The 27899-nt window shown below is 35.6% G+C and overlaps 1 protein-coding gene and 1 long non-coding RNA gene across 6 annotated transcripts in view; one reads left to right on the forward strand and one right to left on the reverse strand.

Annotated features, from left to right (window-relative positions):
* The window catches only part of MYEF2 (myelin expression factor 2), a 33930-nt gene extending 6728 nt beyond the window's left edge, over nucleotides 1-27202 (reverse strand). The window contains exons 1-16 of one of the 5 annotated variants that reach the window (XM_029951703.1): nucleotides 26921-27202; nucleotides 21758-21966; nucleotides 20485-20537; nucleotides 19243-19250; nucleotides 19046-19139; nucleotides 15361-15552; nucleotides 14467-14620; nucleotides 13873-13922; nucleotides 13690-13753; nucleotides 8919-9020; nucleotides 7391-7441; nucleotides 7029-7097; nucleotides 6696-6794; nucleotides 6344-6406; nucleotides 4416-4624; nucleotides 4285-4336 (exon numbers count right to left, since the gene is read on the reverse strand). In XM_029951703.1, coding sequence (XP_029807563.1) covers nucleotides 4285-4336; nucleotides 4416-4624; nucleotides 6344-6406; nucleotides 6696-6794; nucleotides 7029-7097; nucleotides 7391-7441; nucleotides 8919-9020; nucleotides 13690-13753; nucleotides 13873-13922; nucleotides 14467-14620; nucleotides 15361-15552; nucleotides 19046-19139; nucleotides 19243-19250; nucleotides 20485-20537; nucleotides 21758-21966; nucleotides 26921-27081 — 1630 coding nt within the window. In that variant the 5' untranslated portion in view covers nucleotides 27082-27202. The remainder of the gene's footprint in view (nucleotides 1-4284; nucleotides 4337-4415; nucleotides 4625-6343; nucleotides 6407-6695; nucleotides 6795-7028; nucleotides 7098-7390; nucleotides 7442-8918; nucleotides 9021-13689; nucleotides 13754-13872; nucleotides 13923-14466; nucleotides 14621-15360; nucleotides 15553-19045; nucleotides 19140-19242; nucleotides 19251-20484; nucleotides 20538-21757; nucleotides 21967-26920) is intronic. The other 4 variants (XM_029951704.1, XM_029951705.1, XM_029951707.1 and 1 more) reach the window with 4 other exon arrangements.
* LOC115301733 lies at nucleotides 26927-27628 on the forward strand. The gene is made up of 2 exons (XR_003913265.1): nucleotides 26927-27250; nucleotides 27513-27628. It is a non-coding gene; the product is annotated as an uncharacterized LOC115301733 (long non-coding RNA).
* The last annotated feature ends 271 nt before the right edge of the window (nucleotides 27629-27899 follow it).

Below are 27899 nucleotides of genomic sequence, written 5' to 3' on the forward strand. Positions count from 1 at the left end.
CTACTGATCTTGTATGATTCTAAGGAAAACAAAAATAGAACTCCTATTTTAATAACAGTATAGGACAAAATAGAATATGCAATGAGAAATCATACGAAAGGATAATCAAACATACTGCTGTTACATATACTGGTTAAAAAATGACTTATCCTGCAGCAAAAGAAACCTTTTCACTGTATTTAATCCAGCCTATTAACATCCTGCGGGTATGCTTTGGGAAATGCTGACATAAAAGCATTATCTAAAAATAGACAAAATTAAAGCAAAATGAATAAATGGGTCAATAAAGTCTACTACCAAAATAAAACTGTAACATAACCACAAAAGAGAAAAGCAAAATCAGATATTCTATAAGAAACTATAATTATGACATAAGGGGCAAAAAACAAAATTTTAGTGTTTCTTTACAAACAAAAGGACTCTATCAATGAATGCTTTTTATATGTAATTTTTACTGTTGTTGTATTATTTTTTACTATTAAATTATTCCAGAGTTAAAGTCCGCTAGTCATGCTTGAAGCAGCATGTGCTTTAGTAAATAAAATCTACCCCAAGTCTCTATTTTCTAGCCAGTTAACAAGCATACTGATCCAGAAAACTACATAATGGAAATCTGTGAATCAAAGCTATATTTGTTTACATGGTTTATGGTTTCTTCGCACTGCAGTTCTAAAATCTTATGATCCCGCCTCCTACCAAGCCAGGGCAGAGTATAGCTAAAGTGTATAATAAATATGGAGGTAAGTTTGAAAGACTATGCCCATTTGACCTGGTTAGCACAAATCTCAACTAATGTGGGGTCCAACTCTGAATGGGTCAGTTAATTTATTTATACTCAGCCTTCTTACAAATGCGTATCACCGAGGAATTACATAGGGTAGGATAAAAAGAGATCTATTTTACTACACTCATTCCTCATCTTTTTAGGTTTGGGGATATTTGAACACAATCTCCCCCAAATCGCAAAGTCAGAGGAAATGTTGTATTGAAGGTAGTATAACCTAAAATACATTTTCTTAGCCTTTGTATTTGCCCCATCAAGGACAGTTAACCCCTATAGATGGTCACAGCTTATAATGGTTCAACCTACAATTTTCAATGTCATGTTGGTGCAAAAGTGATACACAGGAGGAACTGTACTTTGAATTTGGTATTTTCCCAGGCCAGTGATATGTGGTGTGATACTCCTGATACTGGGCAGCAGCCACGAACCACAACTCCCAGTAAGCTGGGCCACACATTCATCACCACTCTGTACCCACACAACCACTGGTGTTCTTTTTCAGTACAGTATTTAATCAATTGCATCAATTTCTCATTCAGTATAGTATTTAATCAACTGCATAATCAACACTTTGTTATAAAGTAAGCTTTGTGTCTGCTGGTTTTGCCCAACTGTAAGCTAATATACATGTTCTGAGTGGTTTAAGGCGGGCTAGGTGAGGCGAGGACGGTCAGTGGGCTCAGTGTAATTAAATGCATTTTCAACTTAGGGTCTTTTCTTTTTTTTTTTTTTTTAACTTACGGTATTTTCAACTTAGGATGGATTTGCTGAAATGTAACCCCATTGTAAGTCGAGGGAGATCTGTATAGACATTTAGCAGACAGAGAGCTTTGCCGGTGAGCCATTAACCAACAGAGGTTATCTGGGACAGATGCACGGAGTGAGTACCACTAGACTCTTACTAAGCAGCAACCAAGAGCATATACTCACTCACTTGTGGCTCAAGGTGAAAAAAAACAACAACAAAACTGTCTTTTCCTGTGAAAGAGGAAAGAAACTTCTCATACTAAGAAAATCTCTCTTAAGATTTGAAAATAAAGTGATGTGGCAGAAAAATGGAATGGTTCAATTCATACAAGCCAGATAATTTCCATAGTTGTCAATAGCTGAACACTTAATTCTGTATTACCATAACTTTATTTTCTTTCCCATCAATGCAGTTCAAGGTTAAAATGAGGAAGACGGTGGGGACTTATTTAAATATGGCATTACTTCAATATAAATCTAAAAATCAGAAGCTTTTCCAATAGAATTGATAAGAAAAATAAAAATCATTATACTCATGATGCTCCAGATCAAAAAAAGGACATGAGGAGAGCTAAATAACAAAGTAAAAAATAATAATTTTACATTAAAAAATTTTTTTAATGATTATTTTTGAGAGAGAGTATGGAAGTGAGCATAGAGAAGGGGCAGAGAGAGAGGGAGACCAAATCCGAAGCAGATTCCAGCTCTGAGCTTCAGCACAGAGCCTGAGGCAGGGCTCAAACTCATAAACTGCAAGATCATGACCTGAGATGAAGTTGAACACTTAACTGACTGAGCCACCCAGGTGCCCCTACCTTTTTATTTTATTAGCTAAAATGCTGTACACATTTTTATAATGTAGATTTGGATACTACTTTTTTCCTTTCAGAAAATGTCTTTGAATTGCTGATGTCCATCTATCAGATCAATGCCGCTCCAAAAAGAATCCCGACTGACACAAGACTTTGCTGCAAGTCTTGCTCATATGTGACCTCAAAAAGAAATGTGTCTACTACACATATGATAAAGAAAAGTCAAATCAATACTGGTCACATTTTCCTGAATGTCATCTGTGTGCTTCACTTTGTTCTTTTAGTGTCAGTTCTACTTTGAAAAATGTCCTTTATCTCATTTGGAGATTTTTTCTTTTCCATTGAAACTACAACAGACATGACCTATATACACCTACCGCCACTGCTCCTCATTTGAGGTATTCCACTAAGGCCCTAATATGTCCGTTCCTTTGCAGTCTACGGGATTCATGGCCAGATGCCGCTGACTCGTGCTGGTAGATCCTCTCACTCCTACAAACACTGCCAACACTGCAAAACAACACTACAATTCTGTTTTCTCTTTGTGGTAACTGTTTAATAGTTACCTCATTTTCAACAACATTTTTACAATTAAAAAACACTGTTTCTCTTATTTGAATAAAATATACATGAAAACAAACAAACAAAAAAGATAATCAACAAAAGGAGTCAAAACGACATCTTTGGTGGGTTCACACCACATGTTCACTACCTTTCATGTTCGGATGTCTAATTCTAATGACAGGCCTACAGCCAAAAACATGCTATCTGTAGACTGACCAAATGAGTAAGTAACTAAACAAATGAATACAGATCGGCTCAGAGTACTTAACTCACTCATAAACATTTAATCAACTTTTCCTATATGTACCGAGGCAATGAAAAATGTTAGAATAAAACGATGGCAGTTGCTGCCTCAAGAGCTTCCATCAAAGCGGGAAGAAAAGCTGTGAACAGATTGCTACAAGAGAGTCGGTATAAAGTACTCAGAACACAGCAGATGACACCCACTGATCACTGTAATCACAAGTGATCGCCACCACTTAATGATAGTAGCCGGAGGCTACTTTTATGGGAGAATACTAAACTTACCCTCTTTGTGATCTAAAAAAAGTAAACATATATTCCAAATACTCTTAACTTTCCATCAACTCTCAAGAACTGAATGTACCACTTTTAGTCCCTTTTCATCACTACATGCCACCCATATAGCTTACTACTGGGATACCGAGCAACAGCAGAAAAATACTGGCAGGAAGTCTGTTACACTGTTCCATTCACACTAATTCTCTCATCATCATGCAAAAAGCCCCCTTTTCAAGTAATAAAACCACCTAATCTTCTACAGACCTAACAAACATATTAAGATTGCACACAGTACCCATCACAGCCAAGAACAGTTTGTAAAAGGGCTTGAAAGGCCACCAGAATGTACCCATCTAAGGAACTCCAGGCAGTGGGCTCTATGCTATCAGCTAAGTTTCCTGAGTTGTACAGGCAACAGAAGGTGCAGAATGGGTCTCATCGATTAACTCCACATCATTTGGATGTCAGCATTTTGGGGGTCATGTTGACAATGCACTGCCCTCCACTACAAACAAGGAAATATGTAAACCCTTCATTAGTACTTTCCACAAAAAGAAATCTTTGATTGCAAGTAATGTATTAACCTTTTAAAAATCAGGTAATAAAGCAAGCCCTCTCTTTATCCACAGGAGACAATGACAGGCTCTACTCTAAATCTTGTTATTTAGAAGCAATTTACACTGCTCCTTGTCAGAGGGAGGGCAGCATAATTTATCTCAAGTGGAATTAGACCTGTCATACTATCCAGGAACAGATATCTGGACAGGTAAGGTCTAAACACAGTGTTTAAAGGTTTAAAATCAATTTTTCCTCTGTAATCAATATTATTGTATCTGCAGTCATTAGCATACTTACCACACTGACTGAATTTCTCTTTTAGTTTCTGCCAAGTCAAGTCAAAAGGCAGCTAGAATGAAAAAAGGTATTAGTTACAGATATACAAAGAAAAAAATAATTTTAAGTATCCTCTACATTTAGTTGCTTACATTTCTGACAAATATCTGGTTGCCTTTGGAGCCTATTCTGTCTCTCATTCCGCTTCCCATCGGACCAGATAGAAATCCTCGATCCATATCGATGCTCCTTTCCAATATAGCTCCTATACCTGGTCCCATTCTATCAAAGCTGGAGCTCATCCGGTCTAGTCCCATCCCCATTCCTCCGGTCACACTGTTCATGCCACCCATGCCACCACCTGGATTTCAAGAACGAAAAGGGGGGATTGGGGAATTTTGGTGTTTTTATTTTAAAAACAGAAGAAAAAGGAGAAAGAAAAGGAAAAAGGAAAGAGGAGGGACAGAATCAATTTTGAGAAAGAAAGGGAGAAAAAAATTAATTCATTTCTATATTAGATAACATATAAGCATAAAATTATTTTCATACACACAAAGTAGCAATCTTCCAAGGAACAGACTTTAATTTGATCTATATTCAGTTAGTTGAATGCTAATGGCTAACTGAATCTGTTAATTCTAGCCATATGTAAATACATCACACACATGTACGTCTATAAAATTATATTCTAGTCATAAAATATATCATATAAATTATATAAATTATCTACCTGTTTTATTCATTAACATTACAGTTTTTATCATGTTTACTTTTAAGACCATTTGTAATAACTGCTAAAACAAAAGATATATTACAACGCCCACACATTAACTGTTGCTCTCAACATACTTTCTACGTAGTATTTTTTTCACCTCAGTATCGTTTCACATGCAATTTCTCTTTTCATATCAATTCAATTTTCAATAACCACAGAAAACAACTTTTAATCTCAATATTATACATAACTTAAAGAGATAACAAAACATGGAATCATGCCATTCTAGCCAGAGCTTGAGAATTTAACTCACAGCTCATACCAAAAATTTATTCTTATGCACTGAGTCCCTTTTAATTATTCTAATCCTATACATCCTCAAAACTTATCTTTTTTCCTTGTACCTAATATCCCCATACAGAGAAATTACAAAAATTAACATCACTGGCTTTCTATGAATAACAAATACAAAGTTGGGGAAACAGAAGTATAAACAATGAGGTGAAAAAGAAAAGTAGGGAAGTTTTGATTACTGGGAAAATTACCAAGGCTGAAAAAAATGATGGAAAGGAATGAGAAGATACAATGGAAGTAAATATCTTCAGCTGACAGGATTTCTGAATTTAGCCTTAGAAAAGTTCAAGTACGCTGTATTTCCTATTTTTGAGATTTCAATCAATTAAAGGAAGTCAATAAAGTACTGGAGAGCTCATAGAGACATAGCTCAGTAAGCAATAGAGATCAAAAACGGAGCCATGTTTTAAGATTTAATATATGGCCTAAAATGTGGTAGAGGACACAGATGGAAGGAATGTGGCATTCCCCAGTACTGCAACTATTCTTGATTCTATCACAGGAAAGGTTTCAGAGGAGAGGAAATAAGCATCTCTTGCAACCTTAGCCTTCAACTTCAGGAGGTCTCTAGAGGTGCTGTAATGAGGGCAGTTCACCTGCATCTACCAAAAGACACAAGATGTTCACAGATGAAATAAGCTAGTCACCAACAGCAGCTGTAGACAACAGGCAAGGAAACAAAGTTGGTGCTAAAGCAAAAGTTCCTCCTGACACACGATCAGAGAAATCCCCAGATTCCTCAGTTGGAATGGAGCTTCTTGGATTAGTTGACAGTTAACACATACTCTGTTGTTAGTTCAAAAATGTCAAAGAAGTAAAATCCAAAGTTAGTTTAGACATTTCAAACAGTGATCAAACAAAAAAGCTCAATAACTCTCAACATTCTCTAAATTATGACAAGACATATTAACATATAAGAACAAAATATTACTATACTATAATAACTCTCTTGCAAAGTCTTTTGCAAGCACTCAAATATACTGAATAAAGTCTAGTAAAATTTAAACCTACTTATTCCAGATCCTACTGGACCCATGTTAGAAGCTCCTAATCTTCCTGCAATCATTGCACTGCCTAAACAAGGATGGAAAGATACTAATTAATTAGAAGAATCATACTTTAAAATTCCCAAGGTACTATGCTCTCAGCTGTACAGTAACCAAAAAGTATGTCTTCTAGAAATAGGGTTCAAATATGTAACTTACTGAAAAGAGAGCTAGTACATTAAAATTTCTAAAGTGGTTTTCATCAAGTAATAAATTACATGAAACATTACCAATTTCCAATTTTTCACAAAAAAAGGAAACACTTTGAAAAACATAATCTGCAAAAAGGAAAAGGAGAAATATGCAGCCAGGCCTACCAAGTCTACCAAAGGACTCTCCAAAGCCTCGATTGATTCCAATATCACCACGTCCAAAATCTCTCTCCATGCTACTAGTCATGGCACCACGGTACAGCTCTGAAAAGATTATGCAACAAATTAACCCTTTTTCAAGTGTGTCAGTACATAGTAATCCATTTAGGAACATAACGTAAACTGAAAAAACAGAAAAGTCACAAATACCAAAAATCTGTGATTTACCAACTTACCTCACCTGACATGATATCCCCAGTCCTGTCGTGCCTGTCCCTACCCACTGTGCCCTATATGCCCTCTGGAGACTCCACAGTGTCCATTCCTACATTTACCTACCTCCCATTCGGCCAACTCCTCCAAATCCTCCCATGCTATTCATTGCTTCCAGACCACCAAACCCAATTCCTATGGAATAAAGATTAATTTTGAGATTTGACTATTAGCTGTATAGCTGAAAGGTACATTTTGTAAATGTTAAGTCTCAACAGTAACTCTTCATCCACCCTACCTTGTGCAGGGGCTTCTTAACACATCATTTCCCATGTCTCTTAAGTATGTACCAGTCTCAATTTCTGCTAGCAGCCTTAAGGATGAGCCAACAATAAACTGGACTTTTTTTTCCTTGGAATTCTCAACACAACTTCTAATTTACTAAAAATGGTACTGGGTACATACAAAAAACAAATGCTTATACATACCTCCTCCAATTCTATTCATTCCTCCAAAACCTGGACCATCCATTCCCATACCTCAAATAAAATACACAGTATGGACGTTCAGTCAATCTTATTCTTAGGACTAAAGAATGACATAATGCAATACAGCAAAAGATACCACTGGTCTAGGCACGATGGAATGCGAGAGAAGCAGTAGGGTGCACGTGGGAGGCTTTAAAGTGCTATGCACTGCAGCTGTCTAATCATGAGTCTTCAAAAAGGCCTCTATGAATATTCAGTAAATAAGAAAACAAAATTCACATTAAGCAGAGAATATCTAGGACTAGATAACTGTGTTTTTTGTTTTGTTTTGTTTTTCTTCCAACACACACACACACACACACACACACACACACACAAGTATCGCCATAGCAGATTTAGAGATCAAGTCAAAAAGTAAAGTCTCCTTTCAACATGGCAGCTAAGGGAGCAATAAAGAGAATAAGAAAGTCTGTGTTTAGGAGGGTGGGGGCCTAAGAGTAAAAGTTCCTATCTGGGTCAGACTGACTACCGTAGTTACCCTGGTAATTTAAATTTCAGCTATAGCATCTCACCAAAAAAAACATGAATCTGAAAGCATTTACTACTCCATCAATAAGACACAGTTCTCAAAGTATGCGCTGAGGTCCAATAAGTCAAAACTATTTTGTTCATCAAGTGACACTAAGATATTATTTGACTGTTTACTATTCTCTCATGAATATAAGGTATAACTTTCCAGAAGCTACATGATGTATACTACCATAACACACAAACAAAATGCAGAAGCAGATATAACAGCATGGCTATCTTGCATTAAGCCAAACATTAAAGAGATATCCAAAAAGGTAAAATGATGCCACTCTTTCACTAATACTTGGTATCAGAAAATATAACTTATTTTCTGAAAAATTATATTTATGTTAATATCAGTTGATCACTGTTATTTTAAATAAATCTGTAAATATTTTTAAGTTTCTAAGTTTTACTTCCTAACGCAATAAATATTAACAAACATAACCATGCCAACAAAAACACTTTGGGATCGTCAACAAATTTGAAGAGAATGAAAGGATTCTGAAATCACGAAGTTTAAAAACTAATCATCAAAGATAAACTATAAATTAGTCCATGTATAGAATCAAACAGCTCTCTGCAAAGCTACCTTCCCAGCTATAAATACAAATTTAACCTGTTTATGATAGGGCGGCATTTCAGCAATTCCACAAATATGGTATATCCATGATCCACGAGACATTACGTTAAACATTCTCCTCCTGCCTCAGAGACATTTTAAAATCCAAAGTGCTAAAAGGCTAGCTACAACACAGCTGGCCTCAGAGGAACCCTCTTGACTTTTGCTCACTCTATTTCATTTTCTCTGCTCTCAAGGCTTCATTCTTTTTTTAGACTGACATCCTAAATATTCAACTAGAAAATAGAATCCTTTAAACACTATTACAAGTAAATGTAAGCTTTGTAATGTAGCAATGTATCATTTAAAAAGAAATACAAAAGTGAAACTACTCACCACTTGGGCCTAAATTTCCCATTACACCGCCTATGTTCAACTGGCTGGCACTTATAGGTTGCCCACCTGGACCAAGTCCCATTCCAATGCCTCCAAGACCGCCTAAAACACAAATAAGAATGATATTACCAATCCATACATGATTAACTAACTGGCACTACATAAATTTTTTAAACTACATGCCTGTAGTAATATTGCCAAAATTTTGCAAATTTGCAAATAAGAGCACTGGTCCTTGTTTTCATCGGAATGCAGCGCAGTGAAGTAGCCTCACTAACACCTGTATTAATGAGAAGTATTTTGTGAAGCAGGCCCACCTTCAATCCTAGTTTCACGGCATACTAAACAGGACTAATGAAATACCAAGAGGACTTTGAATAGTATTATATACCTTATAAATGGTATACATATCTGGAAATGAGAATCTTGCTCAAATTTGTAAAACTACTTAAAATAGAATTACACTTAAGATGGTTCAATTCAAACTAAAAAGTCAACAACAATAAACAATGAAAACAAAATATTGAATAAAACAATGTTTTGTCCCTGACATATTTATTTACATTTATATGGTACCTTAAGTGTTTTCACATCTATTTTCCACAGAGGAGGAAATTTCTGAAAGCTAAAGTTACTTATGTAATGCCATTTAGCTATGTGATTAAGTGAGGACTACATTTAAGTTTTTGGTCTCTAAATCCAGTATTCCTTTTACTACCTCTCTTAAAATAAACTAATATGTTGAAAATAGATGTTAAGAAGTTAATTTGATAACCTTCAGGACTTAACAGTTGAGTGGGAATATTTTACTCTATTAAATCTGAGTTATGGTTCTAAAGTTCTTGCTAGTCAACATACCAATTAAGTGGTAGTACAAGCTGAGAAAACCATATACTATATAGTGTGTGTGTGTGTGTGTGTGTGTGTGTGTGTGTGTGTTTAGATAAAGTACAGAAGCATGTTGTGTTAAATTGAAAAGATCAGTATTATCTGGTAAAAGAAATATCGTTTTTATGCTCAGTACCTAAAAATGGTCTAAATGAAAGCAATAGTACCCCTACAAAAAATGCTCATGTCTACACCTAGGACTCATATTTTCATCTCTTGGTATCATTCTTCATGAAAAGGAACCAGGATTTTCACAGATCTGGGAAATCACGTTTTCATCAAAAATAAGAATATCAGTATCATAGGAAGTATGATCTATTTGTCAAGTTACAATAATTAGAACAAAAGAAGGGAGGAAGTGAAAACTGAGGACATTAATAACGATTAAGTAGCATAACAAACTGATTCTGCCAAAGTGTATGAGTTCATATAATATCTCAATTGAGAAGACGTAAAAATGTAAATCTTGAAAAGAACAGATCTAGGAGTCGGAATACAAAGGAGAATATTTTTTATCCTAAATAAATAGAAGAGTATTAATAGTGGAAAAGTAAACTGGAAGTCCCTGCAGGAAGCCAGGACAATCTTGAAAGATGACACCACCCTAAGTGATAAGGTAAACTTGGCTGAGGCAGGAAAAGGCTGCCCTATAAAGAGAGAAAGGGCAATACTCAGACACATCAACTGAGAATTTTCCAGAATTTGCTTAAGAAAAAAAAAAAAATGAGGAGCACCTGGGTGGCTCAGTTGGTTAAGTGTCCGACTTCCGTTCAGGTCATGATCTCACAGTTCATGAGTTCAAGCCCTGCATCGGGCTCTGTGCTGACAGCTCAGAGCTGGAGCCTGTTTCAGATTCTGTGCCTCCCTCTCACTCTCTGCCCCTCCCTCGCTTGTACTCTGTCTCTGTCTCAAAAATAAATAAAGCATTTTAAAAAACTTTGAAAGGGATATTAAAATATATGCTTTGAGAAAAAATTAGCACCAGGGTCTGTGAGAGTAGAGAAAGGTAAGACAAAAAATGATAAATAGTAGTAATACTTAATTTCTGAGCATGAAAAAAGCAGTACAGAACTAAGACAATGAGCAGTAACAGCATATAATTCATTAGAAAAAGTGATTAGAGAATAGTGCTATTCAAAGGTCACTCTATTACTGAGTAAAAGAATAATTATATTAACTTCAGACTTTACAGATATATTAAAAATCCTTGCTAACCACTACATGAAAAGGCAAGATAGGAGAAAAAATCTGTAAAAAGCACAAAAATAGAACATAGAATAATGAGAATTAACCCAAATAAATCAATAAATGTGAACAAACAAAACAAAGCTGTTATAACTATATCAATATTAGACAAGACTTAGAAACTAAAGATAAAATCACTCCATAGTGATAAAATTTTGATTCATTTGGAAAACACATCAGTTCTAAACTTAGATGTATCTAGTGTCAAAATATTTAAAGTAAAAACAAACAACAAAACCAAAAAAAAAAAAAAAAAAAAAAACCCCAACATTCTAGTGGGAAATTTTACCATATACATCTCTCAGTAATTGACAGCCCAAGCGGACATGATGATTAGTAGTGATGTAAGACAATGTAAATGGATTAACAAACTTGATTTAATGGACATATATAGAACACTGCACTCACCAAGCACGCCTAGAATATGTAAAAAAAAGTGCCTTAGACCATAATGCAAAGTCCAAATCATTCAAAAAATCACAATCATACCTTCTCTGGCCACAATAAGTTAAAAATAAGAAAAAGCCCCATACATTTAGAAATTCAAATGTGCATGGTTTAAGAAGTCATAGTAGAGGGGCGCCTGGGTGGCTCAGTCGGATGAGTGTCCGGCTTTAGCTCAGGTCATGATCTCACGGTTCATGGGTTCAAACCCTGCATCAGGCTCCGTGCTGACAGCTCAGAGCTTGGAACCTGCTTCGGATTCTGTGTCTCCCTCTCTCTCTGACCCTCTCCTCCTCACGCTCTCTCTCTCTGCCTCTCAAAAATTAAAACAAAACAAAACAAAAGTCATAGTAGTAATTTAATTAAAACTAAATCACAATGAAAATACTCCATAGCAAAACTTGTATACAACAGCTAAATTTATAGTTATAACTACTTTTATCAGGAGAGAATGAATGTAAAACTAGTGAACATTCAACTTAAGGAATTTGGACAAAAATAAGAGACTGAACCCCCCCAAAAATAGAGAGAAGAAAGTATTAAAGAGCAGAAATTAAGATATAAAAAATGAAATTGAAAGCACAAATAAAACTAAAAATCTCTAAGCAAAACTGAACAAGAAAAAGAGAAAATACAAACCTTCAGAATTTATCAGAAGAAAGAACTATAGATGTAGCAGAAATTTAAGAGCCTAGTTTATGCCAATAAATCTGAAAATGAACAAAAATGGTAAAAATCTTAGAAAAACAGAAATTACTGGGGCGCCTGAATGGCTCAAGTCGGTTAAGCATCCATCTCTTGATTTCAGCTCAGGACATGATCTCAAGGTCATGAGCCTGAGACCCCTGTGTGGGGCTCAGTACTGAGTCTAGAGACTGCTTAAGATTCTTTCCCTCTTTCTCTGCCCCTCCCCCACGCGAAAAATGTTTTCAATGAAAGAACTAGAGCTACATCTATCAATATAACTGCATCTCAAAAACAGTCTTAAACCAAAAACAGCAAGTTACAGAATAATATATATACAATATGATGTCTCTCACCTCAAATTTTTAACCCAGCAAAACCATTTCATATAATGTTTATGTATGTGTAACTGTGTAGCCAAATGACTAAACCTAAACTATAAATACTATATTCATAAACACTATATTCTTGGTATGGTATATGGTCGTCAGGAGAGAGAGGGAGTCTCAACCTTTTATGTAAAATTTTATTTTAAAGAAAAATCATCTATAACAAATATGGCCTGTGATAGCTACAAAAGTTATTTTTGTCTTTATATATAAAATAATTTGATTTAAAAAACTTAGTAAAGATCAGAGAAGGTACAGTAAAATAGTAAGAACTGCTAGTATTTTTGAGTGCTTACATTATTCCAGAACTGTTCTATGTGCTTTACATGTATTAACTCATGCAACACTCATGCCAACTCCATGATATAGGCAATATCTGCATCCTCATTTTGCAGATGGAACTTTGAGACAAAGACATTAAGTACATAACATTGTTTATAATCATTTGGAAAACAATTCAATAATACTGATCAATATGCACACCTGAGAACTTGTAAATATACTTGAAAGAAAGAACCAAAAACATACCAAATATTTGTACACAGAAAGACATGAATTATTCTGCTGGCAATTAAAGAAAAAAAGTTAAAACAAATAAGTATACCTAACATGACAGTGAAATACTTACGAAGCAGCCATACAATGGACTGTTATACACCCAATAAAAATATTTGGAAATAATTTTCCAACATGGAATACTGCTGATTAATGTTAAACAACAACAACAAAAAAATACAAAATTACTTATATAGTGCCACTCAACTATGTACACAAAAATACATATAAAGACCAGAAAAAATACACAAAAATGTTACAATTGAGCTTATATGTGGTAAAATTAAAAGGACTTCTTTCTCCCTTCATGTATAGCAATTTACCAATATTTTTTTAGTATGTATGGCTTTTATAATCAGGAAAATCTACCAGAAAGAAAAAAGTGGTACATATTTATCTTCTCAGTCTTCCTCAGCAATCATGAGAAACTATCTCCCTAACACCAAACTAATCCTAAACTGTGGGCAACCTGAGATATTGGCACAAAAATAAAGAGTTTTGCTTAGCATACAATAAAACAGGAAAAAAAATAGTCTGCACTGTTTCTAATAATAGCTTTCACTTACGCGGTAACTGTGGTGTTTTACTGTCATGTGAACGGTAGTCTTCATGAGGGACAGACTTGTCATCCTAATTGCAAAAAAAGTTTATTGTATGGTTAATTCATAACCAAACAAATCTGTAATGTAAAGTAGAGCGGATATAAGATGTAAGCGGCGGGACAGTTGAAGTGATATGTAGGAACTCACCATTTTCACATGCATAGGTCTATCAAACAAAAACTGCCCATTGAACATAGCTGTTGGTTTGGTCAAGGAAAACCAGTTAAGAGGACTATAAAATTATACTTGAACACACATTTTTAATAATCCTAGAATCAGGCTACCTCTAATACCTTAATCAACATCTTTACTATTTTACTTATTTGTTTTAGTCTCTTCCATATACTCAAAGAAAAATCTCAAATTCTTTGCTTTATAGTTCTACTTTATAAATAAAATATAATCATTTAAGGCAACCACTGGGGGAAAAAATAACAAGGCTTCACTTAGAGCAACTGCATTAATGTACAATAGATTACATTAACTGTCAACAACAGATACCCATAGTTAGTTGTGGCAGGAAGAGAAAGTAGAAAAGAGTTCATACCAGCTTACCTAATATGGCTAATTCAAGTTTTAAGAGTGACTTTAGTACTTGGACATAAGAAAGGTTTTATGTGCTGGAGACTAAAGTCTAACACACATTTCCAAGCCAGGCAACATTAAATTCCATGACCCCCACAAAATGGTATCCGGCTTCTTCAACCGTATTAAATATCACTAAAGTGTAAATCAGGATACAAATTGCTTGAACTGCTTCAATTGCTTGTTCAAAAGTGACTGTGCCCATTCCTCTGCTCTTGCCATCTTTGTCTTCTTTAATATCTGCCCGCTTTACAGTTCCAGCTATGCTGAACACCTCCTTTAGCTTCTTCCAACCAACTTTGAAGTCGAGCTTAACATAAAATTATATAAAGTTACACACCTAATAAACCCTTCTCCCCACTTATAAATAATAACAGCGAATCTTTTCTCAACTCTCAAAACTATAAGGTACTTCTTGTTAGATGGTACATCAATAGTATTCAAATAAAAACATCTTAAGTTGTTTAAAATTAATTAGCCTTCAGCCAATGTTGTTCCTTCTCCTTCATGTTTTTTAAATTTCCAAAATAGCCTCTTATCTGCTCAATCCTGCTTCTGTACATTTGAAACTTGCTCATCTATTTTTACTGAAATTCGCATTTTGGAAAATACTGTTGATATCACTGACTTTCAAAACCTTACAACAGATGACAAACCAACTACAATGTGAACATTCACAAATATCAAAGCTAAAGAAAAAAATCCATTTACCAATATGACACAAATCCCATATAATGAAAGTAAACCTTTACAAGAACTGGGTAGGTATTTGTAAATTCCACAGTTCCCTTTTTAAGAATACTAAGTACTCATATTTATACTTTAACCTTATATACTATGTGTATGTATATATACATGTATATATACATACACACACACATATATACATATATATATTTAAACTGAGTTTGAGTTTCCAATAATTACTATTTCACTTACTTTCGTTAAAAATAAGCAAAATGTTCTCTACACCTATGACCCATTCATCCAATTTAATAATCTCATGATTAGAACTAACAGACAAAATTTTAGACTAAAGCTTAAACTTACATTAGCAACAAAAATTGTGGAACCAAGTCTACCAGCCTGCAAATTACTGATAACCTCAGGAGGAATGTTTGGATTATTGAGAATGGAAGGTGGTAAATTCATCAACCCCGATCCCATATCGGGTACATGTCCTCCTGGAAATGATCCTCCTGTTCGTTGCAATGCCCTACGAGCATTTTCTCCATCAGGGTCCTATAACACACATTGAATGTTAAATTCCACTAGATACATCAGTAAATCTGTATCATTAAAATAACAACTTCATATTCTACAGTAGCTATCCCAACTGGCTCAAATTATTGGCCCTCTTGAAGAGTGAGCTTTTTTTCTTATCCAGAGAATTCAGTCCCATAAAAACCTGTGGACAGACAAAAGATTCAGTCTCCAGAGGTGTCAATTAAATACCTGTTTTCCAATCACTAAAGTCACTTAAGAACTTGAAATTAGTTTAATTTTGCCCTTAAATTAGGGTACAAATACATGACACATATTCATAAATACATATAACTCAAAGAGGAACAAAATACTGTACTTACTGTGACTCTTTTCTTGCTAAAATGCAGTAATAGTGAATTCTCACCACTGGATGACCAAGGCAATGCAAAATCAGACTAATTCAAAGCTTTTCAACAGCGGAACAGACTGTTATAAAACCCAGGAATATTGGGGCAAAGGGGAGCTATTATAATATGTAAGTTTCATTCCTAAACAAAATACAATTGCCCATTTTCCAACCATTTTCCTTCCTCAACAATGATGATGATCTGATAATGGATTATGATCTGAGATGAATGGGGGGATAAAGAAAGGCTAAGTGTCCACATCAACAATGATAATAAAAATTGCTCTTTATTAAGTTCATTAACTGTATAAGAGAAATATTCTACCTTTAAACAAAACCAAAAGAGCGAGTTTAATTGTACTTCTCACTCATCTCACTAGGTGGAATGCAAAAAAAACAAAACAAACAAACAAACTAACCACATAAACACACTGATAGACTATGATCTGCGATACCAAATGACGATGATAAAGGTAACCATCAACTCTATACTCCTGGTCTCAGTCTGGAAATATTAATAAAAAGGAAGTTGGATGACCTTAATAAATTCTCTAGGAAGGCTAGGAGAATAGAAGGTAAAAAAGTAAATGCAAGAATAAAGGTATACCAGCTTTAAAAGTATTTCTTCACCAGGAAGAAATTAAGAAAAATACTGAAATAAAGAAATAAATGTTTATAAAAATGCTGCAAAATTTTTAAGCTAGTAAATAATAAATGTTTCAGGTCTAACTAAAGCTTCAAAAACTTGGCAAAACTGGTGATTGTAGTTACCTATGGGGAGAAGGAAGGATGGGGAGATACTTCATAAACTATTGATAGGTTGTTTTTCCTTAACATCTTAGTATTAATCATATTGCTATGTTTTGATTTGTCTTATATATTTTTGACATATGTAAATATATATATGCACAAAAATACACACATATATAAAAATATATAAAACATATATAGAATACAATTTATCTAAAACAAAGTAGCCACTATATAACATGGTTTTATTCTTCTTTTCCCCTTGGATGACAGTCTGCCATTCGCTACCTGCTATTGCTATTAGTGGGCCTCAAAGTTTATAACCGCTCCTAACCCCACTTAATATAATGAAAAAATGCAACTCTAACATCTGGTAAGGAGTATTGGAAATATATTTTTTCTTAGACTCTCACTAGTAAGTTTAGCACTGAGGCCAGCTATCCATTGGTAAATCGGATATTCCAAGGAATGGGACCTTTAGTAATATTACTCCATAAAGTTAACTGAATAAAGAATATTTCATCATTTAGCTAGGCCACACTCAGTTATTTCTCCCCTCTTAAGAAAGTTAAAAATGGAAGTATCCTATGTCAGTCTGGATCACATAACTCTATTCTAGGGTTTCTAAATTCTAAAATATTACTGAGGATACACGAAGTGCTAAAACTTAAAAGAACATAAGCAACATGGACTTGGTCTTTGTAGAGTAAAAAGCACCACATAAATGGCTGGGACAGAGTATAACAATCTAAGCTTTCTCTACTTCCCAGTCAAGATCAAAAGGAAGAAAGGAAGCAAGAAGGAAGGAAGGGAAGGAGGGAGAAAGGGAGGAAGGAAAGGAGGGAGAAGCGAAGGAGTGAGGAAGAAAAAAGGAAAAGGAAAAGGGAAGAAGAAGGAAGGAAGGAAAGAAGGAAGGAAGGAAAGATGGACAAAACCCCCTAGGCTGAAACAGAATTAGAGGAATTCAGAAGCTGACTCCAATAAAGGGATTTGGAATACTAGTATTTGTTGGTAGCATGGCCTTAATTTTAAGCTATTACCACCTCATACTCCTCATACTCAGAATCAAGAGACCAACAACCAGGAACACTCCCACCTTGGACTGGAATAACAACAAGCAATTATTATTACAACTAACATTTATTATGTAGTTATAGAATATTTTGAGCACTGAGCTAAGGGCTTTATATAATAACATCACAATTATAGTTAGTAGCTAACATTTACTAAGTATTTTATATATATTAACTAAGACTTTATAAAACTATCAGCTTCTAATATTATTCTCATTTTAGTGATAAAGACACAAAAAAATAGAGAGTAATTAAAGTTAGGTAATTTGTTTAGTAATTAAAGGCAAGAAATTTGCCCTGCATCACCCAGATTATCTGATGCCAGAGCTTGAACTCTCTACCATGTTATCTCATTTACTCCTCATCAAAACCATACGGAGTAAGTTAAGTACTATCAGTGGTACTCTTACAATTACTAAGATGTAGAGAATAAGTAACCTGCCTAGTCACAAAGCTAGAAAGTGAGCTGGCAGTCAAATCATTACTATCCCAAGTTAAAATATGGCTGACAGTAATGCTCCACTACCAAAGACTTGGAACCTTGCTGGGAGAGACCCTTCAGGGTCCTAAAGTACATCCTCACTGGTTTGTAACACAGACTTTAGCAAGAATATACATAACTGGTCTGTGATCACATCACTCAGTTTACATGAACAATATGAACTAAAGGAAGACGTGAAAATGACTGCTATTCAAGCTAATCGTTACCAAGGTCAATTACACTAGTTTTTTAAATAACTTCTGATTATTCTTTTGTCAATGTATTTATACTACTACTGTTCCATACAAAGGGAACATCTCCACTTCAGGGGTTTCCAAGTTCCAGGTACAAATTTCACTTATAGATTCATAAACTTTATTAAATTTTAATCTGGCATAGTTTCAGAGTAATTATAGTTAAAAGTGAATATCAATTTTATTCAAATGCCAGAAACCTTTACTATCAACTACAATGTCTATTTCTCAAGTTAAACAACACAATCTAAAACTGAAAATGTCTATGCCAAATAAAGTCAACAGATAAACTTTGCCAACTTTAAATATCTGAATATTTTTTTAACTATACACCTCTGCTTATAACAACTTGGAACAAATCAAATACATAGGAAAACTGCTTAAAAACAAACAGGAAACATGTACAAGCAAAACTAGCATCAATTACATAATGCTTTAACAAGGATCTAGGTTTCAAAAATAAAAGTTGTAGTCAGAGAAATACATCACCAAAGATGAAAACCCAAAAACAAAACACGTCTTTACATTCAAAAGTTTAAACTATTCCAAAATTAAGAAATCTTACCTCTTTAATATTCAGGGGTCTTCCACTAAGATCATATTTGTTCATAGTTTCTAGTGCTTTCTTTACAAATTCTTCATCTTTGAATTCAACGACACTTAATGGGGAAAAAAATTATAGGAAATGTTTATATACTAAATTTTCTTTTTCTCAATCAGAAGTTTAAATTTGACTGAAGATACTTTAAAAAAAGTTCTTACCCACAACCCTATATCCAGGTAGTTTGTCAACATATGCAAGAGAAAAAAAGTTTTAGATCAGTAGACGAAGTTAACTTTAATGAAGTTAAACTCTAATATTTAAGTTATGAAAAGCAATTGATAATACAATCACTTTTTATCTTTTACATTTCCAGAACATAATAGCAAGTGACCACAAATCTTCTGTCAATGTTTAAATCTATCTATTTAAGGCAGTAGAATCTAGCATTTAACAAGCTTGGAGCACATTTACTTTTAGAGGACTCTTCTTTAAGTTAAGACTAAGTAAGGTATTTGAGCAAATTTAATCAAAAGTAACTCAAGGAAATAATTGAAGGTTTCAATATAACAATTCCTACATTGTTACATATATTTTCAAAAGATGTACTTGCACAATTGTTTTAATGTATATCTTTCAATTTTATTAGGGTCAAAACAGGAAATCATCTCATTTTTAATTAACTACTCTGTTAGAGAAAACTGGCTGCACACATTAACAGCATCCAGTTTAAGTATATAAAATAATCACCTATGCTAAAGAAACAAACCTATAGAATCACTTTTAAAATAATTATTTGTCATTATTACTGTTTGAAGTGCCATTTGATTGTGATGACAAAGTTTTTCTCGTGCACCCAACTGGTTTTTGCAGTATAAGTGAACACTGTTAAAAAGCTTTCCATTGTATTCTCCAGTATATTGCTTTCTTGTTGCTAAAAATCAAAACCTACTATCAACCAATTCCTCGTGTGTCAATTTAATCATCAATGTCATTCATACCAATTGGTCAGAGCGCTGCCTCTTATGTAGTCTTGCAGGGTACCAAATTAAGTTCTTCATTATAAATTGCAAACATACATTCTGAATTAACACCTTTAAGCTATGGGCTTCTCAAAGAACTCTTAGGGAATATTATCAATGCAGTAACTTTTAAAGTATCCTTGAAGACATCGAAACACAACAAAAAAATCCTATATTAAAATCTGTTGGCTAAGAAGCAGCATTACCTTAAAGCATTAGAAAAGTGAATGCCCTTTATGAACATTTACAAACCCATCCCTTCCAGGCAACCAGTTTGGACTGGATAAGTGTCAGACTTGCTAGTATAAAGCCTCAAATCTTGCATAATAAATTAAAACAAAATGAAACTTAAGTTTCCAAAAACTGGTACAAATATTATACAGAAAGTAAACTGCTGAGGAACTTTTAAACCTCAAGCAGATTATGGCCCACAGCACTTACCCTTGATTTTCCTTCCGCATCCTTAAAGAGCTCCACGTATGTAACCTCACCAACTACATAAGACATACAAAAGGAAGATACCAAGAAACAATACATTTAAACACCAATGTCTTGCTTTACTGCACACCTGTGCACAACTCTACAGAAAAGCACCTATTATTCACCAACAATCAAAACCAGATCAACATACCTCCTATCAATGGCTATGTAAATTTAACTAATTTTCTGAAATGTACATCATCCACGTTCTCTAAAAAAGCTAACAACCATATTAACCTAATTCATACTACAGATCATATTTTGGCCAGCATGAGATAGTTGGTGAACAAATGCACATATACATACCAATGGTCCCTTAGCCTATCATATTAAAAACATCAACATTAACACTTTTCAAGTAACTTTGGTCGCCTACACACAACAGCTGTTTTAAGGTGACTTTCTACCTGAATGTCTTCAGTCATGTTTGCCATCAGTAAACTAAATTTACAAGTCATGCTTCACAGCAAGCCACACACTTTCTAAATAAAGTCAATGAATAAAACCAATCAAATAGTTGTCACCTTACAACAGATACACCAATGCAAGGTTTTTTTATTTATTAGAAGAGATCAGCCTCAAAGCCAAATACATAGTTTGCAGGACTGTTGAAACTCAATTTTTCAAGAGATAACAAAGCTAACTTTTACAAGATCAAATATTACAATTATTTTTCCCCAAAACCAACCATATATATAAAATGACAGTTTTCAGGTTATTCTAAAAACAAAACTGCAACAGCAGGAACGCAATTTTAATACAGAACTGCAGAGAGAGACAGCATCATGGCATTCATGACAATGCAAACAAAATGAACTCCACAGCCAGATTCCAGACTCCACCAAGATAATGACAAAACAGCTTTTGGAAAAAAAGTAATCAGACCTTATTATTCATACTTTAACACGCTAAATGTATTGCTTAACTAATGCAATAGTCCTTTAAAAATCTATAAAAACTTCAACTAGACAAAGCAATCACTTTAACAAAATTCTTAGTGGCATGCACATGCTGGCTCACCACTATACCACTAAAATGGGGAGAAAAACTTCATTTATCTGTATGACTTTGTAATGAAACTGTGTCAAGTGAGAGAGGAAAGATTAATTCATGTGTCAGGAAATAAAAATCAATTTTTTGAGTCTGTGTGGCTCAGAGGAATAAAAAGAGTTTGCTTAGATCCTCCCCTTCTCTATGAAGATTAGCCAACAGTGGGTTTACTGAGGAAGATTACCTTTTTCTCTCATTAAATCTTTAATAGCTTGCCATTTCATGTCATATGGGATGTTGCTAATGAAAACTCTGTTTCGATTTGGACCCTTCTTTTCTCCAGTGCCCGAATTCTTATCTTTTGAATAAGGATGAAATCTATTGGCCTTCTTACTTCCTGAAGATTTTTCTTTTAATTCAGATTTATCTTCTTTAACTGATTCATCATTTTCCCTAGAAATTAAAAACAAAACAAGAAGAAAATCTCAGTCACGTTTCTAATAATGAAACCCCACATTACATAAATGTTGCATATTTATCACTTCACTTCCCAAAACTCTCCACCACGTTAGACCTCAGCAAACCAGCTGGAGAGTCAGGGTGCTTACTTTGAAATTACCCAATGCCATTTCAAAGCAAGGATTTGGCCATATTACCAAACTTCTCATAAAGTTTGCTTAAAAACATAACTAAAAGGGGCGCCTGGGTGGCTCAGTCAGTTGAGCGTTCGACTTCGGCTCAGGTCATGATCTCGTGGTTCATGGGTTCGAGCCCCAGGTCAGGCTCTGTGCTGACCACTAGCTCAGAGCCTGGAGCCTGCTTTGGATTCTGTGTCACTTTCTCTCTGCCCCTCCCCTGTTCATGCTTTGTCTCCCTGTCTCTCAAAAGTAAATAAATGTAAAGGAAGTTTAAAAAAAAAACATAACTAAAATACAAAGTTTTTAAATATTCATTTGACTCTCGTAATTTTTTCTATTCCCAATTTTGATCAACATAATTAATTGGTAAGGTATCCTAGTATTTTCATACTCAACATTTTCTATGCATTAACCTATAAATTAAAATAGGGTATTTCGTAGAATCATACAATTTTTACTAATAGTTATTATCTACAAGGTGGGATGGAGTGGAGGTAAGAAGCAGTAATTAAAGGCAATGTGAATCAAAATTTTATAAATCAACTTTTTAATGAGACCCTAACCGGAAAAACATTTAATTTATAAGACTGCAATCACAATATAACTATATGATGCTACCTACCAACCATCCATAACACGTAAGTATATACTTAAAGTAAATCCTATAGATGAAAATCTGGGTATACATTTTAAAAATGCAATTTACTTTTCAAAAAGAATCTTTTTTTACAGAAGAAATAACAATAGGTCTTAAATCACCAATTATTCTAGTGAATCTAAAACTAATACTTGAATTTAAAGCAATTTTCCACAATTGTATACTAATAAGAATCTCTGGGAATGACATTCAGAAATCTAAAATCTTTAATGCTTCCTGGGTTTTTCCAACAAACAACCGGGTTTCATAATGCGGGCACTCACTTATCTTCTAAGCCAACCAACTGTAGGGCTCTATACACTGCAGCGCTCCACACACACTTCTTACTGGAGTCGTCTGTTCCACGAGATATTGAGCTTTTTAGACACCACCTCTCCGAGCAGGTAACAACACAACCATACATATAGAATGTAAAACTCTATAAGAAAAAACCGTCTGCATTGGTAAGAGCAGCACCTAGCACGGTGACTGCATATAACAAGTTGCTCAATAAATATTAATTTTTGAATGAACAGTCCATTAAGAACCCAGGCTCATCTGCGCACAGATGGTGCTACTGTCTGCCAGAAAACCTGCTAATATCAAGGAAGAGACATTAGGGCCAAACTTGCTTTGCCACCTTTTCCGACCTTGACAGGAAAACCTTTAAGATCAAATATTTTCCTCATTAGAAATGGCACAGCCTAAAAGAGGTCTTTACAACTGCCCATATCCAGCAAGTACCTACCTGTCTGAACAGTGTGCCACTTTTGAAAATGGCAGCAAGCAGCCAAAAGGTACAGAGGCCTTTGCTCTGGTTCTAAGTACAGCAGATATAAAAGCAAACTCTTCTTTTTAATCAAAGAATGTATGTACATAGTAGACTGAATTCAATGAATGTTTGTAAAGTAACTGTCTCTGTTTACGTAAGCAGATATCTATATAGTCTCTACCTAAGTATGTCTTCTCCTACCTATCTGCTTCCTAGATGAAACCAACTGTGAAAAATGCACAGAGTTCTGAAATACTATGTTCTTCTATTCTTATATGAATATTGTAAGCATTTGCTTACAACAATCTGATAACTCCACTGAAAAGCAATGACATTATGTAGGATAACCTCTCTAAAATATTTATTCCAAGTATGACCAGAGAGAGCAATTTCTTTGAGTTTTCCCCAAGTAGTGGCATACTAAAGATATTACTACACTGCTCATCTGTAGCACATAAATTATCTATGGAAGGCAGACCAGTTTAATGGCTAGAGGTATGGTCTGATTAGAGAAACAAAGCTGTAATTACTCAATTCCTGAACTCTTTTTATGTCATAAATACACTATGGAATAGGCAGTTAAGATACAGGTGAAAACTCTTAGGGAAATGATGCTACATAATATCAAATATTGGCACCATATCCAGAATTCAATGTAATAATTCCCAAACTATTCACTTAACCACCCCCTTAATATACTTAATAAGACATACTTAATAAAAACTGGACTAAAGTCACAAAAATGTTGTCTACTCTTAAGATGGAATTATGTCTACCCAAGTTATACCATAAATTTCTGAGAAATCAATATTCAACAGCAAATAAGAAAACAGTTTTAATACGTGGTTTTAAAAACTTGCTAGAGTATGAAGTCTAAAATTAAGCCTGGTTCAATTCTTACTCCTAATATGACTAAAAAATACTACTCTACTTCAAATACTTCACCTTGCTTCAATGCTTGATATTTTACACAATATTTTATACCCTAATGTAACACTCAATATCCATATACTCCAAGATGTTAATCAAACAGAAAATAATGAAGTGTTAGAACAATACTGCTATTTTTCCTCCTGTTTACTTAAGAAAAGGAGAGCTAGAATACCATTTTGGCATAAAGGAAAAGACTAAACCTAGGAAATATCTTTACTTTCTTGTTAAAAGATGTGAACATGCCCGTGAAATCCTCTGTGTATAAGTTTCATAATCATAAAAGTTCACTTCTGCATTTCTTAAACAAATATTTACTGGGCCTTTATAGATAGAAGGCCTTGGCCAAGGATACAAAGATGAATAAGACAGTGGTCTCTACCCTCAATGACTATGGATTAACCTCAGCAAAAGTACTTCAATCTTGCTAAGTGGCACTCTCTTCTCTTCTAAGCAATACATATGTTAAGGCAATATTTGGTAATTTTTATAACCTGTATGAATTCTTACCCTTAAAAACATATGGCAGTCAAGGATTATATATTGGATTATTAAACTACTCCAGTTGGTTCACAGGGTCAAAAAAAAAAAAAAAAGGTTGTTAGGTTGATGCAGGTAAGCGTCCCTAATTATTCAGTATGAGTGACCATGGTGGACCATTATATGGTTCTTATGGAATTGACAGTACAAGAAACCCTCAAAAGTAAATTTGCTTCTTTACTCAACTTGGGAAAAGAGGGCGGTATGAGAGAGATGAATTATAAGCAATATGAAAAGAACCTTCATTTGTATTTACTATTAATATTTATTAATTCTTCACTTCATATTTTCCTCTTCCTCAACTTGAAGTGAAAAGAGATTCTTCTCCTACCTCTGTCCTCTCTTATCTAGCCAAACCACAATGAGACTTTAAGAGGGATTAGAGACTTTTAGATCTGGGAGGTTTACATGCCAGCTTTATCTGTACCGACACTATTATACTAATCACATCCAAGTATAGTAGGGCTTCTCTCTGTCACTCAAGGCTGTACTTGTTGTTCAGGAGAAAAGGGTGGCAAGCCCACATTTAGATATTAACAAAAAGCACATATTTTATCATCCCAGTGCTTTTTTTATTCGAATTTGAGGCCAAATCCCAGAGAGCCCAAATCTTGGCAGGCATGGTAGAAAGTGCTCACTTTCCAGATGCTCAGTTACCGAGGTGGCACCACTCTGCACCTAGGGACAAATTCCACCGAGGTCGAATCTCTTAACACCTGCACCTCTATTCTGCCTAGAAGATGCGACCTATCCTATTCCAACCCAAGTGAGAGCAAGAGTGTCATAACTGAGCTGGGAGAGCTATTTTATCTGTGATCAATTCCTACACAAACTGGTCCAGGTCTTACGATACTGCTTCAAACATTCTTATACAAAGGAAAAGAACACTTCTCTTCTCTATTTTAGTGTGACCGCTTTCTATGAGGCATAAATGAAAGAAGGAAAAGGATGTTTTCAGTAAATAATTAACATACTTTCAACTTCAAGTTTAAAGAGCTGGGCATATGCAAAAGATGCCTGATTCCTATCTCCCTATATAACAAGAACAATGGGGAGCATAATATTTCCTTGTTAACTAGAAATTATTATGGATTCGAGTCAACTAAATTCTTTATAGACACTAATGGCAGGGGCAATCTTAAAAGCGTCAGACTTTCTTCAAATAAAAAAAAAATTCTTATTTTCTTTTTTACCAAAATTAAGAACAAGCCATCACACAAAGAGTTCTTAAAAAATAACCTGCAAGGCTTACAAACATTTGAGCGGGAGGTGGGAGACCAAGACACCATGCTCATTTCCCTTTCTGAATAACCTCTTACCAATTCAAGGATAACACAATGGATTTAGGCTCACAGCACATTATTAAACTTCCTCTTTGGTATATATCAGTTCAGAAATTAACACATACTTTAGAAAGCAACAACAAACACTGAACTTATAAAGCTCAGAATGAGGCCGGGAGATGGGGGGCTATTCCTTTTAAATACGTTCTAGGCAGTTAAGAGGAAATGTCCGATGATGTCATCCCTAGTTACTCCCTAGTGATGAACACTAACGACAGCACTGGGCTTTAAAAGGGGGACCATTTTCCTCCAGACCGTGGCGGCCGCCGTGCTTTGCTCAAAGGTTCTCCAGCTGGAAGTCTGGGAAGAAGGGGTGATCCGCAGTCTCCGGCTGGAAATGGGAAGGGCATCGGCCCCCTGGCTCGCACCCCGGTTCCCCCGGCCCGGGGCGGGAGGGAAGGGCCTGGGAACGGCCCTGCTGCACCTGCTCCTCCCGCCGCCCACGGTCCGTGGGCGGGTATCTGCACCGGAGGCCCAGGCCGTCTTCGCCCCCCACCAGGCCTACTCCCCCCCCCCCCGCCCCGATCCCCGGAGGAAAAGACAATACATTTTAACGCCATTGGAGCTGCTGCTGTGCTGCGGCGGCTGCTTCTCTGGCTCTGGGGGGTGCGGTTCTCGCCGCGGCTCGCCCGGCTGCTCCACGGGCTGCTGAAGCGTACTGTCGTCGCCAGCGGCCCCGAGCACCTCGGGCTTGTCGGCGTCCGCCATCCCGCTGCCGATGCCTCCGCCTCCGCCTCGGCCGCCTGCGCTGAGAGGCTCCGAGCGCTACAATGGCGGCGGCCGGGAAAGCGGTAACGGATCCCGATTTGAAAAGGCCCGGAGCGCTCAGTTGTCCGGATCTCGCGAGAACCGATCGAGGCTGGGAGCCTGGGAGAGGGTGTGAGCCTCGTGTGGGGGTGGGAGTGGAGGGGTAGGGGGGAGGGATGGGGTGGCCGGTCAGGGCCGCCATTGCTGCAGTCAGCCCTGCTTCAGCCCAGGGCAGGCTTAACATGTCTAGAAGCCCCTGGTGGGGCCATGTTCTGACCACCAGCCCGCCTGTCGCTTGGCACCCAATGGGGTCTTCGCTTACAAAAGTCGGCTCTGAGCGCTAGAAATCCCTAGAGCTCTGAAACCCAGACTGTTCAATTCATTCCTTGTAGGGGCAGTTAAAATGAACGAAGCACACACCACTTTGCATCTTTAAAGACGTCTGCAAATCTTCAGACTCCCCTTAGAAATCCTTTGAATAATGCAAATAAATCACTTGTCACTTAAATGCCTAGGCACCCTGTGGACAGTCAATAAATAGTTATTGATGACAGGTTGCAATTCACCAAAATGAATAGCTTTGAATTTCTTTGAATTCTGGTTGTTTTTAAGAAAGAGGCTTTCCTTTGGAATTCAGCTGTCAGCATACAAAAAGGAGACTGAAGTTTTTAATTCTCTGGGCATCAACCCGTGAGGAGAATCTGTAGTTTTTCAGAAGAAATCTTCTACTAGATTGGATGAAATGGGCATTTTGGTTTGGAGTTGTGTTTATGTTGATG

The sequence above is a fragment of the Suricata suricatta genome, chromosome 9 (genome assembly GCF_006229205.1).
Source record: "Suricata suricatta isolate VVHF042 chromosome 9, meerkat_22Aug2017_6uvM2_HiC, whole genome shotgun sequence".
In the NCBI taxonomy this organism is placed as follows: Eukaryota; Metazoa; Chordata; class Mammalia; order Carnivora; family Herpestidae; genus Suricata; species Suricata suricatta.